The sequence below is a fragment of the Anser anser genome (assembly GCF_964211835.1).
Source record: "Anser anser genome assembly, chromosome: 8".
NCBI lineage: Eukaryota > Metazoa > Chordata > Aves > Anseriformes > Anatidae > Anser > Anser anser.
Window position 1 is genome coordinate 11,412,351 of NC_139728.1, and position 17,928 is coordinate 11,430,278.

The window sequence follows — 17,928 nt, forward strand, 5'->3', positions numbered from 1 at the left end:
TTCCTTCTTCCGTGAAAGTGAAACAGCACCTCTGAACCTCTTTATTGTGTAGCTGGGACAGGTGTGCATGCGTGCTCCAAGCAGAACAAATGGCAAAAGCACAGGAAGGCCGCTGCATTCATTATGACAATGTAATGGGCAAACTGTGGTGTTTGTACTTAGAGGGGTTGCTATTTGCTTTTGGTTCTGTTGTAATACATGTAATAAGTATTTTTCTTTTCTCCTTCTTATCATGACCTTAAAATATACTGAGATACACAATCAGTTTCTTAGTGATGAGGCTAGGATTGTAGTTTCTTAAATACTTTGAAAAAGTAACAGAAAATGTCAGTTCAGACAATTAAAATACATATTTGGGCACACTGTGTACCACCCAGCTTATTAGTTAGTTTGGTTTTTCCTTGGATCTATGAGGAGCTGGAACCTAAAACATTCTGACCAAAATTGTCAAATCAAGATTTTTATCATTCAAACATTAAAAAGCAGATACTTCATCTCTAGCACTGGTTGAACATAGTTAAATACCAATAGAGCATTCCCCAAACTACTAGTTCCAGATATTTTTGTATTATAAAACCCATCTGCCGAAGAGTTATAGAAACAAAAAAACGTTTATATTTATTGAGCATACTCACACTTCGCAATTCTGGAGTTTATGCATAATCTTTTTCATTTAAGTTTGAAAAGAAAACCAGTGAACTACTCACCTCTGGTTGAATTGCTTTAAATACAGGGACATCCATTAGTGTTATCTGACCCTGAAATAAGAAATAATAAGTTAAGTTCAAAATTAACTTTGCATCCTATTAAGTTGCTGCACTGCCGGAGAAAAAGCGTACTTGTTCCATTGTTTTGCTGTTATTTCACTTTAATTTAGTAGCATGTTTAAGAGGTTTTGGCTCTCACCACACAGCCATCCTGCAAAACCAAAGCGCTCCAAACTTTACATTTAATAAAATAAATTATGAGAAATTATTCTCAGGAGCAGCTATATATGCAAATCAGAGCTTGAGTTTAGAAATGCTGTATAACGACCTATCCAAGAATATAAGGACCTAACTTCAGTTACCCAAGCACAGTTTCTCTTCAGACTCTGAATTCTCAGTCTAGGCATGACACAACTCTATTGAAACATCCCCAAAATCTGCAGTTGATACTTGGACCATATTTGAACCACCTAAATAGCAAAGCTGAGTAATCCTTCAGTTGCACAGCAACAGTTAAACACAGCTATCGCACTTCCACTGAGTTAGAATTGGCAAGTTTGTTTTCACTGTCTGTTTAGCTTTCAAAGGGGTAAAGCGGCACTCTCAAAAAGAGACAAAAACTAGGTTTTGCAATTTTAAACATATTCAGAGCCTTATTTTAAGCAGTTTAGAATTGCTGTCTGCCTATAAACCCAACAGGAAGAGATCACCTCTTTCAAAGAACATGTAAGGTAGCCCACAAACACCAGTGCTATCCAAGTTGGATATCAAAATACCCTTTTAGCAGTGAATCCAGAGACCTTATTCAGTTTTGTCAGGTGCAAGCTGCTTAGCTATTTTCCCTGTTTCCTTGAAAACTGTGGTTCTTCCTTTTATATACTCGGTGCACACTAAGACCACTGTGACTCTCCAAAACTGACTTCCATTGAATCGCATTACTGGAGAACAAGTTGGCTTCTCAAATAGAGACGGCCTTGCAGAAGAAATTTAACTAGGGTGCTGTAGTTAAAAGAGAGCAGGTGTTAAGAGATGCACCTGGCTCTTATGAGATGAGAAGATGGGTTTTGCCAGAAATTTGTATTTTGCAGCAGATCTGATGACATTTACATCTCTTTTTAGGTCTAAACTCTGTCAAACACAAACAAAATTGTACAAATCAGTCCCAATTTCTGTAACCAACAAACCTGACACAATCTTCTGTTATTTTGCAGTACAGCACTGAAGTAACAAGCTCTTCACGTTTCATTTTTATATGCTTTCTTTCCTGTATTCCACTTTAGTCAGCTGATGCTTCTTCCAAACTATGTTTTAAACCTAGACAACATTTTTCTAAACTTGTGTTCAAGTGAGACTAGATCAGATCAATTTAACTGAACCCAGAGCAGAAAAACAGGAAAATACTCTTTTCCTTCAACATAAACTCTCTACTCCCTTCCACCCATAGCAACTACAGTAAAAACAAACAAACTTTTGCTAAAACCAGAAGAACGCCTTCCGAACTAGAAGCAGCCTAACTCAGGCCCCTCTCTTATTAACAAGGGACCTGCTCGTGAAGGGGAAAAAATGGCTTCTTGTGCTAAAGTTGGAGACTGATTCAGCATTCAGTTGTTTGTTTTAAACGAAAGATCATCAGAGTCACAAATGTAGAAATCTTGACAAAAAGTTTTCAAGAAGGGCAATTTCAGCATACCACAAGAAGTCCTGAGAGCAAGAAGTCATTCCTGGCAAGGGAAGCGGACAAGTTTGTGAAATTGTGCTCAGACAACGCAAACTATTCCAAATGTGGTTAATAAACTTTGCTTTGCTTTTTCATTTTAATGCAGGCACAGGCCATACTGCTGGGTTTTAATCCTGCCTTCTCCTAACCCAAGGAGATTACCAGGTAAAGGACGAGAGCCCTTGAAGAGAAGTAACACCCTGCCAAAAGCCACAACACGCTTGACAATCCCTGCCATAGGTGAAGGGCACAGACAGAGCCTTCCATTACCCACAGAAGAGCATTAGAAACTACTTCATGTTACAGATGTCGTTCTGGAATACGTTACACTGTACTTGGGTAAGCAAAGAGCTGCATCTTGGCAATTTAATAGTCATTGTTCACACAAAAGCAAAAGAGAGTATGGTTGAAACCCAATGTTTTATTTCTTCCCATGAAAAAATTGTGTTCTTGACCAATCTGAACTGCCTTAGCTAAGTCAGAATGTTATTTGCTTCATGCTTATTCCTAAACAAATTATTACTTGAAGATCAACATCAGCAATTTATGAAAAAGACTGATTTTAATTTTGCACCACAACTCTGACATCAGAAGACATGCACGCACTTTAAATAGAGAACGGTATATTAACACCACGCATAAATAAAATGAATAAAACTACACAGGCCAAACTTCAAGATTAATGCTCATTACTAAAAGATTTGAAATGACTGTTACCAGTATCACAACATACAGAAGACAAGTCTGAGAACAAAGATGCAGCGAGAGTTGGGGTCTTTTTTCTTCGGGGGGGGGGGGGGGGGGGGTCTTTTTTGTTGTTGTTGTTTAAAAAACCAAACTTCTTTCTTCTTGCATCACCTACTTATGTTTTACCTACTTATGTTTTGTGTGTGTGTGTGTGTGTGTGTGTGTGTGTTTTGTTGTTTTTTTTGAATGGGTGGGTGAGTTTTTTGCTCATTTGGTTTACACATTTTATTGCCTTCACTAAAGGCAACATCCATCTGTAGTAACACTAGCATTTACTTTCCCACTTGTTCAAGATATATCCCGTATAGAGGTTCTTTCCTTAGAAAGCCTGCAGTGTCTTAAGGATTTCAAGCACTTTAATTGTTCACAACTCCAAAGCAGCAAACAATTGTTAGCTGAACACCTAAGCTGATGGATACAAAACCATTTGAGTTCATAAATATAGCAGTGTACTCACGAGTTTTTTAAACCTCTGACAAAGCAAGTGTTTTGTTTTTTTTAATAAACATCTACTCATTCATATTCAGAAGTCTAACATTTCTCTAAATTTTTACCCTTTTAAAGGTGCTTACTCATTGCTAAGCCAAAAAGAAAGCAAATTGAAAGGCTGTCATTCTAATCAGCCCACTTGAAATGACAAAGCCTAGAAAATAAATGTGTGATATTTGTTGGATACCATTGCTCAACTCTCTTTATAAAAAAATTATACCATGGCCAAATCATGGGGAATTTAAACCCATAAACAAAGCCACTAACTTGGTTTCTGTAGCGAAGCGATACAATGCACTGACTTTTCTCATTTCAGTTCCCTAATCCAGCCAATACAAGTTCCTGGATATCTCCCTCTCCTGAATGTGGTTCAATGGTTTAATATTCAAACTAAAAATTTCAAGTGTTCACACCGATTTGTTGCATGAAACAAGCCAACAATAACCCCTCTGGTTTGTGGTTTCTTTTTTTGTTTGAGCTCTCAGCTGCATGCATTAAAAAGTCACATGCACAATTCAAGACCTTGATTTAAAGGAGCATTTTGATTAGACAAAGAAGCAGCAGCTTAGTATTTTCTGCCCTTTCAGAAGTGATATGGCTATCGACTTCATCTATATTAAAGTAGTTCTTCGTTGCTCAGGCAATGAAAGAGCTGAACATATTTTTTTTTTTCTCAAATTGGCTGTAGATCTTGATAACAATTCTAGAATATGATTAGAAGAGGGGTTTCTGTTTAAGTGTACAATTATTGTCCTTCCAGATCCTCAACCACTTGAGGAACCCTACAAGGGAAAACCATCTTTAAGAAACGGTGAATCTTGCAATTCTGATATAGGCTTGTTAGAGGGAAGATAATGTCCCCCCAGCCTCCCTAGCACAGCCATAGGAGTTTTTGTATGCACTGCTAAGACCTTGCCTGGGGACACCCTTCAACAACAGAATTTAAAAATATTTTAGCTCTCCTGGGTGTTGAGATATTGGACTTGTTAACAACTAAGTACTTCAATATACTAAAATAATGACCACATAGCTTCAGGTCCATATAGAGAGATTTACCCCTCTTCTAAGTTATAACTATATGACACTATAAACTTTGCATCCAGATGAATAAGAACCACTGCTGCTTTGACAAATATGGACATCAATGAAATGAAATTTTAAAGTATTCCTCAAAATTCCTTCTTGGTTTTCTGTGAACATGTGCGACTACCTTCCTTCCAAAACCCACGTAACTTAGGAACTTCTAGTTGCAGTTAACACCACTGCATCAAGCTCCTCTCCATGCTTCCGTACAAAAGCTCCCATTTGACCCAGACTATAATCCCCCTTTTCTAGTTCCTAGACTTTGCAAGCATCAGCTCCTTTACCAGGCTGCTTACTGTACTACAAGTTCTCCAGTCATGTACCTGCCCCACAAGGACACTGCACATCCCATAGCTCCTTGACAGAAACCCTCATTGTGAGAAGAAAAACTAAGTTTCTGTCTGAGATGAAAAAAAAAAGTCTGTATTTCGGTTATTGAAGAACATTGCCATAATCTGATTTTCCTTGAAGCCATGTTGGTTCAGGCAGCACTTCATAAATTGCTCCTTAATCTGAATTTTTAGAAGGAAATATATTTAAGCCTTCCAACTTGGCTTAGCACTGTCTCTCTGGGCTGCCAGAATACTTTTCCCTCACTGAAAAAATAGCTAAGCCTCTGTTAAGCACTGCATCTGTAGTAAAATAATTCTACTGCCCAAGATGAACGCTGGGGGATTGGAGTTCCTGGGCTGAAACCCTACTTGTTTTCTCACAAAGTCCACTCCAGAACTTCTGTCACTAATAGTTCTCCCACACACTGAAATCGCTGCTTCTTCCTCTCCTTGGGAAAATACTTATTTATTAATATTCTTCTGTAAAATAAAGCTAACAGGAACACATACAAGCAGATTTTATTTTATTATTATTAAAGCAAATGCTCCTAGGCCCAGTACATCACTTTATCAAGCCGCTTGCAGACGCAGCAGACAGACTTGCCGGATCACTGACAGCCAGCCCCAGGAGCTGCGCAGGAACTCGTGGAGGAGATGCTGGACCTGTTGGACAGAGGAAGGTCTCCTATGGGGAACCTTGGGCCAGTTTAAAGTTATTTTTGTTCTGTTGGAAGTGGCAAAAAAGGAGTTGTTGGACCCCACACACCTTGAGACCTGTTTCTGCACTTGCATTACACAATTCATTTACAAAACACACACTCATGCTCTTTCTCCAGATATAGGTGTCTCAATAACTGTCACAAGAATGTCTCTGAGAAAAAAATCCATTCCATCTACACAATTTTAAGATGACTTTATTGTTTCCAAAATAAGCAATATTTCTTCCAACATCCATTTGACAAAGCTCAGCTGGAATCAGAAGGAGAAATACACATACATCTTAACCAAACTTACTTTGTAACGCTTTCAGAGACTATGGAGAAGAATAAAGAATCCTCCTTAGATAACTAGGTGGGGGAAAAAAAAGCAATGGATTTATACAGCTGCGCTTCCCTTAATTCTACCTCAAATATTTACACCGCCGTGGCTAAGCTGAAGTATAAAATGGAAATGCTAGTCAAAAAGTAATAAACAGTCAAATAATTAAACAGTAGCAGTCTAAGGAGTAAGAATTTACCGTAAAGCAAAAAAATAAATATTTCTTCAACCTGAGGTTCGCCAGCATCTTAATTTGGAGCTCAAGTTCCCAAAGCATTTTTCTTTTTTCTTTCAGTCTCACCAGCCCTGCTTTCTGCTGCCACTGCCCCATTACCATATCCCTCCCCCACAAATTGTGCCCTGGACGCTCAAAACCACAGATCTCCCGTCAAAAAAAATGGCCAGCATTCACTGTGGCTCTGCCTACCCTGTAAACACGCTGAATGGCTGCATCTGCAGGGCCAGGCACCAGTGGGTAATGCTGGCACCAAGTCGCTTTGTGGCTTTCAGCTGTTTAATAAAGAAGAGAGCAGTGATCAGCCTAAAAGCAGGTATTTAGAGACAGACTCCTATTAGTTACAGCTAGAAAGCTGTCTGTAGAATCCCTCACAGAAAACAAACATATCCCGCTTTATACTCACTGAATAGCATTCTTTTTCCCAAGGCTTACGAAGCATGCAGGCATTCAATACATCTTCCCAGGAGCTTTGCTTTTTCTGTGTACGTATAGCAGACTATCCATTCGTTTCCAACAGCAGCAGCTAGGCCTGAAGATCTCACCTGTTTCAGCTGCAGCATGGCCCTTCAACTTTACAAAGAACTTCTAACACGTGGTTGCTCACAACAGTGTAAGTGCAATATTACACGTTTATTACAATAATCACTGCTGTAACTGTTCAAGAAAGAACCCTGGAAGCGTTGGAGTACATGTGAAAGTTGCTCAGAGTCTAAACAACAGGCCATCACAAAATGGCACACCAACTGCACGTTCAGCATAATGCTCCTGGTGGGTGACTGCCAAAGGCAAGAATGTGAAAATAAAACCACCAGTATTTACAGTTAGACTACTTTGACTTGGTAAGCAAGCAATAGCTTTTCCAGTCCCTCTTGTCTCTTACTCACCCACCAACTGACTGAACAGATTAAGTTTTCAAGTAACAACCCTAACACACCGAGAGCTGAGAAGGCATCTTTGTGTCTCACCGTGGCACTAAAACCACCAGTAGGAATCCCGTTTCCAGTATCTTTTAAACTAAATACCATTCAGATTTTTGCTCTTCTGTCCTCAGCATAACTGTAACAATCTGTACACAGTTACCTGCTTTCATCAAAACACAACACAACAGATACAAGATGGGACTTCCCAATGCTGACGTAGACTGTATCAGTTAACTCTCACCTTTATGGCATCTGCGCACTGAAATTTTTTTTCCTACGAGACAAAACAGTCTAGCAATTAACTAGACAGCTGTCTAACTCTTGTTCAGCAACTTACTTCTCCTGCCGTTTTACTGGCTTTTTCACATTATCTTGTCTCTTACACATGAAGTACTTAATCCATAACTTATTTTCAGCTCACCACTTGAAAAAATATTATTTTGAAACCAGTATTCATCTACAGCTGGTTACAGAATTCAGTCTTTGGTAAATCACTGATGTCAGTAGTCTACACTGCATCTGTTTTACCAGAAGTTCTCACTATGCTAGAAGCTTTTTCTAGTTTGAAAAAGCAACTGATAACGTATCCATGTCTAAGCTGAGAGGTACAAACCCACTGTTACAATGAAAACCTCACTAGCACAGTTTTGCACTGTCATTGATGCTGGTGTCCTGAAGAGCTTGACCATACTGCATCACTCTGGTTGTCTTCAAATCAGCACTGAAATCCAGGGGAAGATTTTACACTTTTCCATTACAGTAGGACTAAGAACATGAAGAATAAGGAAATGGGTAATAAAAAAAACAAACAACTGTAATGAGTCAAAGATGTTTTTCTGCCAAGGTACCCAAGTTTTTGACAAATTTACTTATTTCCACAACGTTCAACAAGAACGACCAGAAAAAGACAGCTATCAAACAAGCAAGTGCTAGTGAAGAAAAATAAGATAAGCTTGCCTGAGGAACTCAATATCAACTAGGAAGTATAGCTGTATACAGAAACATGAATAAAAAAGAAATTAACTATAACCTTGCCAAAGGGTTGTTCACTGACTATCAGAAATTTTGCTCAACTGTTTAAAATGCTGTAAGATATTTCAGATCCTTTTACAGCAAAAAAGGCCTGAAATTAAATACTCTCAAAGGCTGAGAATAAAGATATAGTTTTCTTTTGGAGAAACTGAGAAAACAGCAAAACTACACCAGGTTGCATAAACCCAAACTACAATCACATGTTCATAATCGTAATGTGAAATGTTTAAATAAAAAATTCATATTTGTAAGTGGAACTGTACCTAGTTTGAGGCCTGATATGAAAACAGTAAACATGCTGGATTTCATTACAGATTTTAATAAAAATATTAAAATTGAATAACATTTATAACAGGCAATATTTAGAATACTCATGAAAGTTAAAGGTTTCTGCAAAGGAGAGATCATTTAAGAGAGCAAGAGGCCTTTGAAAGGAGATGCCAAACAAAGCACCTTTTCATTTTGTCCAAGGCAGTGGCAGCAGCTCCACACAGACTATGTGAGCTCCTCGGCTCCTCAACAGCAGCCACCTCTGGCAACGAGGCAGAGCCCTTCAGGGGAACTTGCTATTCTGGCCTGAACACCAGAGTTCAAGTGGAATTAAAGTCCCTAGCCCCAAATTCCCTAACTATTCGGATTTACTTTATGCAGAGAAAATGTAAGATAAAACTGAACGGCTGGCAAACACCCAGATCAGCCTCCCATGCAGGAGGTGATTCACTGACAACGGAGCAAGGGGAGGCCCGAGCCACATGCCTGGAGCCTCAGTCAGGACTAAATCCCATTAGTTATCCAAGAAGAACTTCGTGTGCAGGTACCACTTCATAATCTAGTTGCTTTAAACTCTCAGTGCGCTCACCGAGATCAATTTAGCCATTAATAATGAACTGAAATTGTTATCAATAGTTTAAAAAGCAGAATGAATTTAATGAGGATGTTTTGTGATATATACTGCCACACATCAATAGCCTCCTCAGGACAACACATTGACTTGAATTATAAATGCAGTGTCAGGCAGAGCCTGATAACAGTCTTTCTAGTAACATATTTGAATCACTCAAATAGAGGGACCATCTGTCTTGTTAACCTCTGCAAGTAGGGTAAGAATCACCCACTGGTTTTGGCTCTGGATGGTATCCAAGTGATTATTCTGTACCATCACACCCCTAAAAAAAAAACAACACACACTCTGCTGATGTAAGAATTAGCAAAGTTTGGGGCATGCTGGACAGTCCAGAAATAAATTCACTTTCTTAGTATATAACAGGTGAAATTCAGTTACCCATCTTTGTCTATGACTGCACCTATGTATAGATTTGGGCTTTGCAGCCTCCTGAAGAGGAATGCGAGCATCATAATAAATGCACTAAGAATCCTTGATAAGATCCAAGGCTAAGAAGGATGTGATTGAGAGGTGACTTTTTGTGTTCATGCATAACCTTTAACAAAAGTCTTACAACCAACGTACTACCAGAGACCATTACTGGAAGGCTTGATGTTCTATGTTTATCCCCAGTAGGAACATCTACAAGCAACGAAGTTGTGATGATTTGTTACTATTGAGCTTAAATATTTCCATACTGTGATGGAGTAAGAGATTCATCCTGAGAACCTACAATACTAACTCACAGCCAACAGGTGTCCAATAGAACTACCACCAATGCTGTTTTGCAGGAGAAGAGTTGAAACAGCAACACTCAACTGAATGTTATGTGGGCCTTCTGTAACATAATCAAAACACCACCCAGACAGTCCATATACAAGCCAGTCACAAGAGTTTTTCTCTGGAAAGTTTAAAAAAATTGTTGAATTCCCTACTACTGTTGGCAAAGATTACAAACAGTTTTTATGATGCCACTTTTTATTTTAATACAGGACTATTCTGTAATAACAAGAGTGAAAATTTTCTAGCCCCACTAAATGTCATCAGAAATTGTCACCGACTTCAGCTGGGACGTGCGTGTACCATCTGCCAGTGTCTGACACTGGCTAAGTATTATGCAGGAATGGCTGTATTAAAAAACAAATCTGTATCTTCATTAAACCAATCAGCATAAATAGACAAACCATCAAAGGATTAAATTAAACACCTTCAGAAAGAAAAAACAAGTTCAGATCAAGTATATCCTTGCAATTACTATGCACATCTGAGAATTAAGGTGTATGGTACAGATTTAGGAATCTTTGGTCTACATTGCACACAATAAGGTGAAAAATGCCTGGAGAGCACCGCCCCAAAAGACTACACAACATTAACCAGAATATAGACAATGAAGAACAGGACAGGATCCATTTTTGAAACCCAAGAATGGTGGAAATTAGTTGCAAAACATACAGGAATGGAGAAGGGTAGGGAAAATTGAAAAAATTACACACCAACTAACAAGAATTACTTACGGCATATTCTTCTGGTGTAACCTTCAGAACATCAAACACCACTGCATCAAAGCTCTTCTTTAGTTCAGCTGAACCTTTGTCACTCAAAGATTCAGAACTGCTACTCTTCTGAAAAAAAAAACAAAAAACAAAACTAATGATGATATTTTGGTTTTGTAATCTTTTTCTTTTTACACTGCCAAGATCAAAATTCATTTTCAACCATCACATTTTTTTTTTCTATTGGGCAAATTAACAATTAAAAAAGCCACAGGACTTACTGTCTCCCAACAAAGATCACTTGATCCAAAGACTCTCAATCTGATTTCAACGGACTTCAAAAGCAGTCCTCAATACACAACCCTTATGTATTTCAAGATGTAATTAAATTTCAGTTTTGTTGAGAAAAAGTTAACAACAAGAGTCAAAATCTAAACTATGGAAAAAATCACTAATGAGGAAAAAAATACAAGGTCTGCCCCAAAAGAATAGTTACCACCAAAGAAATAGTTACCATCCATCTCTTTCTGTTTCTCTTAGACTCATTAAAACCTATAAAAATTGCACTGAGCTTCATGCGTTTGCATTTAAGAAGCTTAGTATAACAATTAGTTGCTTTTTTTAAATGGTAGTAACTCAAATTTGGCAGATACCAGATTCAACCTAGATTATTCTAGGGATCTGTATCTAGAACATACAGATACTTGCTTCCTTGCAAAAATACAAATATTGTTCAAAAATTAGTACTTTGTTCAATATGAAAACAAAACATCTACGTTACGAATAATCACTTCCATTAGTATACAGATTCTGTTCAGTCATCACACTTTTTTCACATGGAGGTTGAGATGTCATATGCAGATGTACATCTCACATTTGAGCCCCAGATGTATCTAACTCAGAAATATGCACACAGCATGCAATTTTTCTGCCCCACACGCTCCTGTGAAGACCTGAAAGGCTAAGCTTTTTTTTTTTTTTGCTTATTTTTTCTCACTTTCAGAAACCTGGTATAAAACAAACTCTTGACTAAGAGGAAGAAATGAGATGAGACATGAACAAAAAGCATCACGAGGGACCACAAGTAGTACAGTCAGTAACTGTATGAGCTTTTAACGCTTCTTCAGTGACCAGCATGCTTGCCTTACCTACAGCATAACATCTACAAACTTCAGCAACAGCATAGCCTGGACCTAAGTGCTAACGGAGCTCCCCCATCAGATTTGCTAATACTTTGTTTTGGAGACTTTTGAGAGAGAGAAATCGAGCACTGATGCACAGAGCGCTCATGCCCTTGTTGGGAGCTCCAGCTCCATTGTGGCAAACCACACTGAACACAAACCAGTCTGATGTTGGACACCGATACATCTTTAACTGCTCTGATGCCTGCTAGGAGGTATCAACAGGGGTGTACCTCCTAGAAAGCTGAAAAGATTAGACTTCGACCCACATAATGAAGGTACTTTCTGACAGTCCCTCTAATTTTACTGCTAATGTTCTAAACTTAAGATCACGGGTATGGGTCATATGCACAACATGCATATGAACAAGCGTTTTCACAAGACCACTTCTCGTGGAAGCCATTTTCACTGTGCTTCCAGTAACATCCTGCATCATGTCTGCTGATGCCAAGACAGGAAGGGAGATAGATAGCACACTGTCACCAATGCTGGCAAATAGTTCTCCTGTTCTAATGTCTTCTCCTGAAAACCTCACAGTATTTTATGGCTATACTATTTATTTTGACTTTGGCTTCCCAATCACTACAAGAGCATTTGAACTCCTTGAGAGTTCAGCCAGCTGAAATTTAACTCTTGCCCATATTTAAGCATTTTTGTTGCAAAAACAGATAAAGAATATTCATGATCATTTAATGTCCGGTTTTAGTGAGCTTCTTTTGACAGTACCATCTCTCTGAAAAACCTGGCTTTGGAAACATCACCGAAAACTCCATATCAGATGCGTGTTTTCAGTAACCATTGTACTACATTTTCAGAAACATTTCCCAGTTAGTAAAAAAAAAAAAAAAACCCACACCTGATGAAAGCAGATTTATGTAACATTGCCAAACTTTATTACACTCCTAATCCCAACATTTTAAATGTATTTTACTTAATTTTTTATCAGACAACATGTAAACAGTCAAGACTATCCTGTTGAGTAAAATGAGAGCTTTCCTCTACGAAATCTTTTCAGTTACATGCCAACCAGTGGCCATTCAACAATTCATAATAAGGGAATTACAATACTTGAGAAATTGGTGGAGATTATTTGATTCTTTTCGATCACACAACACTTTTCCTTTCACCTTGTTTGGACTACTTTCCACTCCCATACGCATGTGCAAGTGCATAGCACACATGCAGCCCTACTATTAAAACAGATCTGTAAAACACATATGAAATGAACATCTTTAAGGTTCAAATATTCTTTCAAGGAAGCAACCTTTTTCAGGACTTTGTGGCTTGTATCACTCTCATTTGCAGTGTTCATGAACGTTGTCTTTTAAATAAAAAAAGGGGAAAAAGAATGAAGTCTACTATGGTAAAAACACATTTGCAATTTGACAAAAACACTAAAAATATTCATCAGCAATAAAGTAACTGTCTTTCAAAGCAGAAAGCTTTGGTTCTTTTATTGTACATCTGTAGAAGCCAAGGCATGCCACCCTAAAGAGAAACAGTGCATCTGGAAATATTACTCATAATACACTGAGGGCTGATTTTAAGTTCCCTTCATTCCAATAATACAAGGCATTAAAAAACAATACTTACAATAACAATAAGGAGGGAGTGATTTGCAAGAGTTTTGAAAAAGCAGATCTTGCAAGCCCTCTATCAGTGCTAAGACTCTCAAACAGATCCTCACTGGCAAAAAAAACCTCAAAACCCTCTGATACTTACCACCCCCCCACTCACTCAATAAGTAGGTAGCAAATGGAAAATTACATTAACTTCAAAATACGAAAAATCACTGTCAGACTGCCCCAACACACACACACTACCTGTCAAAGGCAAGAACATTTCCCACAGGCCTTGCCAGCCCAGCTTAGTGCATTAAGAGCATCTATTATTGTTAAAACTTGAAAAGAAAAGCTTCCTTGTCTAGATGTGATGGAAGAGAGCACAAAAAAGGCAGTTACTGGCTATGGCAAGGCTGTAAATGCTAGTTCATGCTTTCTGTTGGTATACAAAGGTCAGAACTCTATTCACATCTAAACTGGGGCACATAAAACCAATACATCCATTTAAACATGAATTTCCTGTGCCAGACCTGTTAAAAGAAAAGATTACTTTTTGGTGCATTTAAAGAACTGAGTATTTATGATTTTCAGTACCTATTGAGTTTTACAATCCTTACCTCTGAAGCAGTAGCTGCAATATTAATACTGCTTGACTGCCCGTTCATTAGATCCATACTGCCCACACCATTAGTCCTCGTCCCTACATTTACAGCAGAAGGATCATCTCCAAGGCAACTGAATGATCATTCCTACAAGAACAAGAAGTCGATCAGAAGACAGTTTGTTCAAGTGTTTTAAACAAGATTCAACATTGGGAAAAAAAATAAAGAGAATGAACTCCCAAAATGTTTGGACCTCAATGTGCTGTAGCCTCAGATGCATATTCCACAATTACCTGCTTAATGTGTAAGGAACAACTGAAGGTTCCATGGCAATCAGATTCTCACTGCTAGGATAGGCCTTCATATTCTTTGCTATACTCTATGTACGAGGTATCAACATGTAAACGTATGCATTAACCCCAACAAAGCTTGGCCTGCAGCACAGTTCATGTATGATTCTTTTCCTTTGATAACAAGCTTTATAAAAGTATACTACAGATGTTAACTCTACTATTCTGCTTCTCTAAGAAGTTATCCAATGATTCCTTATCTTAAACACCTATTCATCAGCTTTAACCAAAAATTATCACAATAATAATATCATAATTTAAGAATACAAATGGAATTTACCTTTTTGTCCACAAGCTACCCAAACTATCGATTGGGAAAAAAAAAACGTGCATGCACACAGGAAAATCCCACACACTAACTTCTGATGCATCCTTGCAAGGATACTTTTAGTTTTCATTTCTCCAGAGAAAAGGCCGTGAAGAAATGCAAGTCTGTGGCATACACAACACAAAAAGAGTAAGACTACACAATATATAAGTGTAACAGACAGAACAAAAATTGGCTTGGGCTTAAATTTCATGAGATGCTAGTGCCCTCTAGTGTGCGAAAGATTACACATCAGTTTTCATACGTGTATGTTCATATTGAGTGACTGCTCCTGAATTTATTTATGAAATTCACTTTGGGTTTGTAGTTTGACTCCAGAACTATTACACAGGCTGCAAATAAACGGCAAAGTTAAGTGACGGGTAGCTAAGCAATATGGTATGACAAAAAAAAGTATTACTGCATCACATATTTAAGACCGCTACATCACGAAACAAATAAAATCATCTGAAAACCTCTGTCTCCAAGTGCGACAAAACAGCTATATCAGACAAACAAGCCTGGAAGGCAAGAAGCTGCAATATTTAAATAATAAAATAAAAGCAGTAACTTTAAAATGTCATTGTAAGAATGCAATACACAAAGGAGGTCAACTGAAACAGAGAACCAATCGCGAATTCCAGCCAACCACTACAGCTGCTAGGTATTTTTGGATAGCGGTAGTCCTTGTCTGACCTACACTGTGCTACACTTCCACAGCTCAGAACAGCCACACACACACGCTAGGGTCTTGGGTTTTGTTTAAGAAATTTGGATGGGGCTGATCTCATTCACAACACAAAACACTACACGCCGCTCTAACGTTATACTCCCAGCCCATACGCTGTAATTAAGATTATGTTACCTCCATTAAAAATACCAGCTAAATTCTAAGTGCAGTCCATAAGAAAGGGGAAAAAAAACTCCTCTTTGGCTTGCAAACTGTTTTAGTCACCGTTTTCCTTTCCTATCTGACTTACCCGTCAGGCCATCTCACATGGCATAGTTCTAGCTCCCCCGTGCTTCTTTCCCACACCCTTTTCATTACTGAACAGAAAAGCAAAGAAATGGTTTCTAAAACATGTCATAATTTTCTTTTATCCAGTGACAGCAGAGGACAGAGATATGAGTTCTCCAAAATCACTTTCAGGCTCTCCACATGTCCAAAACAGTACTGTTGTCCCAACTTAATCTTATTCTCTACTGAAAAACTAACCTTCAACTCATGTTTTTAATCACTCATTATAAGGAAAATTGACAGTTTGCACAATATCATCATACTACACAGCCTATAAATATATCATACTGTCCTGGTTCCAGTTAGGACAGAGTTAAGTAGCTCATAGTAGCTGGTAGGCTGCTATGTTTTGGATTAGGATGAGAAGAGCGCTGATAACATGCTGATGTTTTAATTGTTGCAGAGCAGTGTTTACACCAGGCCAAGGACTTTTCGGCTTCTTGCTCTGTCCTGCCAGCGAGCAGGCTGGGGGTGCAGCAGGAGCTGGGAGGGGACAGACCCAGGACAGCTGACCCAAACTGGCCAAAGGGGTATTCCATACCATCTGACGTCATGCTAAACAATATATAGGGGTGGCTGGCCGGGGTGGGGGGGCCGGCTGCTCGGGAATAGGCTGGGCATCGGTCAGCGGGTGGTGAGCAATTGCATTGTGCATCACTTGTTTACTTACACATTATTATTGTTAATACTATTACCATTATCACTATTATTATTATTATTGTTATTATTATTTTCCTGTCTTAATAAACCGTCTTTATCTCAACTCACAGGCTTCACTTTCCCGTTTCTCTCCCCCCATCCCAGAGAGGGAGGGGGGAGGGTGAGCGAACGGCTGTGTGGTGTTTAGCTGCCAGCCGGGTTAAACCACAACACATACAAACCCAATCTTAAGCAAAGGGCTACACCCTTGTCTCACGGATACATCCTCTGTTCCCTTTCCCTGGGGGTAAAAAAGAACTGGGGAGAAGTGTTTCTAACCAAAGAAAAGTGAAATCGAACTTTTCATGGAATCACAGAACCGCGGAATGGCCTGGGTTGGAAGGGACCTTCAAGCCCACCCAGTTCCACCTCTCCTGCCACAGGCAGGGACACCTCCCACCAGCCCAGGCTGCCCCCAGCCCCATCCAGCCTGGCCTTGGGCACCGCCAGGGATGGGGTAGCCACAGCTCCTCTGGGCAGCCTGGGCCAGGGCCTCATCACCCTCACAGTGAAGAATTTCCTCCTTACATCTAATCTAAACCTACCCACTTATAGTTTAAAGCCATTCTCCCTAGTCTTATCTCTAGGTTCCCTGACAGAGTCCCTCCCCAGGTTCCCTGCAGCCCCCTCCAGGCCGCTGGGAGGTCTCCCTGGAGCTTCCCTTCTCCAGGCTGAATAACTCCAGCTCCCTCAGCCAGAACAAAACAAATTTTGTTTGTTTGTGAATGGAGTTAGAGCATGCTATCTGCTTTTGTTATGACACAGCATAACTGGTATTTTTAAAGAAACTGCATATTATAGAAGGCTACAGAAGAAGCTATAGAAGGGTTGGCAGAGCAGCTTGAGACAAGGAAGAGAACTAATTCCTTCAGCAGCAGCAGGGCTGAAGCCCAGTTTCCCGATGATCAATCTCACACAACTCACAAGCTCAGACCGGCCCTCACAGCCTTTCTCCCCCCCCATTTCCTAATGCAGCATTCTCAGGCGACACCTCCCGCTTCCTGTCGGTATCCTAAGCTGTTAAGAGTTTTGTTTGTGCCTGCCCACCGACCCTGAGCACCAGATGGACAAGCACTTAGCACAGCACCGCCTGCATCCACCTACCAGCAGGGCAAACACAACAGGGAAGCATGGAAATGAGGAGGGAGCCTTTCCAGTGGACAGCCAGAGGATACAGCGGCGGTGCACACTGATCTGTTCTGCTTTTCTATGCAGTTACTGCTTACGTTGAAGTCTGTAGGAACTGTCTCTCCTAATCAAGCATGGCTGAAGTCAAACACCATAACGACAAGTGCCACCAGGGAGGCATGCAGAGAGCAACCATATGCACTTCAGTAAGATTTCTTTTCCCTCTTCACAGTTGCCCCAGCTACCCCAAGCTAGGTCGGACAGTGGATTATGTTTCCCTCTCCACCTCAAGCTCCTTCACCTGCAGGGGATGCAGGAACAGAAAACATACCTCATGCCCAGACAGAGCACTCAGCTCCAGCAGCCAGCTTGCCTTCCTCCTGCTGTCCTGCGCTGGGCCAG

At 39.6% G+C, this 17,928-nt stretch overlaps 1 protein-coding gene across 7 annotated transcripts in view; it reads right to left on the reverse strand.

Annotated features, from left to right (window-relative positions):
* RALGPS2 (Ral GEF with PH domain and SH3 binding motif 2) overlaps positions 1-17,928 on the reverse strand; it is a 144,484-nt gene that overhangs the window by 82,855 nt on the left and 43,701 nt on the right. For all 7 annotated transcript variants that reach the window (XM_083845889.1, XM_083845892.1, XM_083845886.1 and 4 more), the window contains 3 exons: positions 14,040-14,171; positions 10,701-10,808; positions 708-758 (listed from right to left, as the gene is read on the reverse strand). In XM_083845889.1, coding sequence (XP_083702015.1) covers positions 708-758; positions 10,701-10,808; positions 14,040-14,096 — 216 coding nt within the window. In that variant the 5' untranslated portion in view covers positions 14,097-14,171. The remainder of the gene's footprint in view (positions 1-707; positions 759-10,700; positions 10,809-14,039; positions 14,172-17,928) is intronic.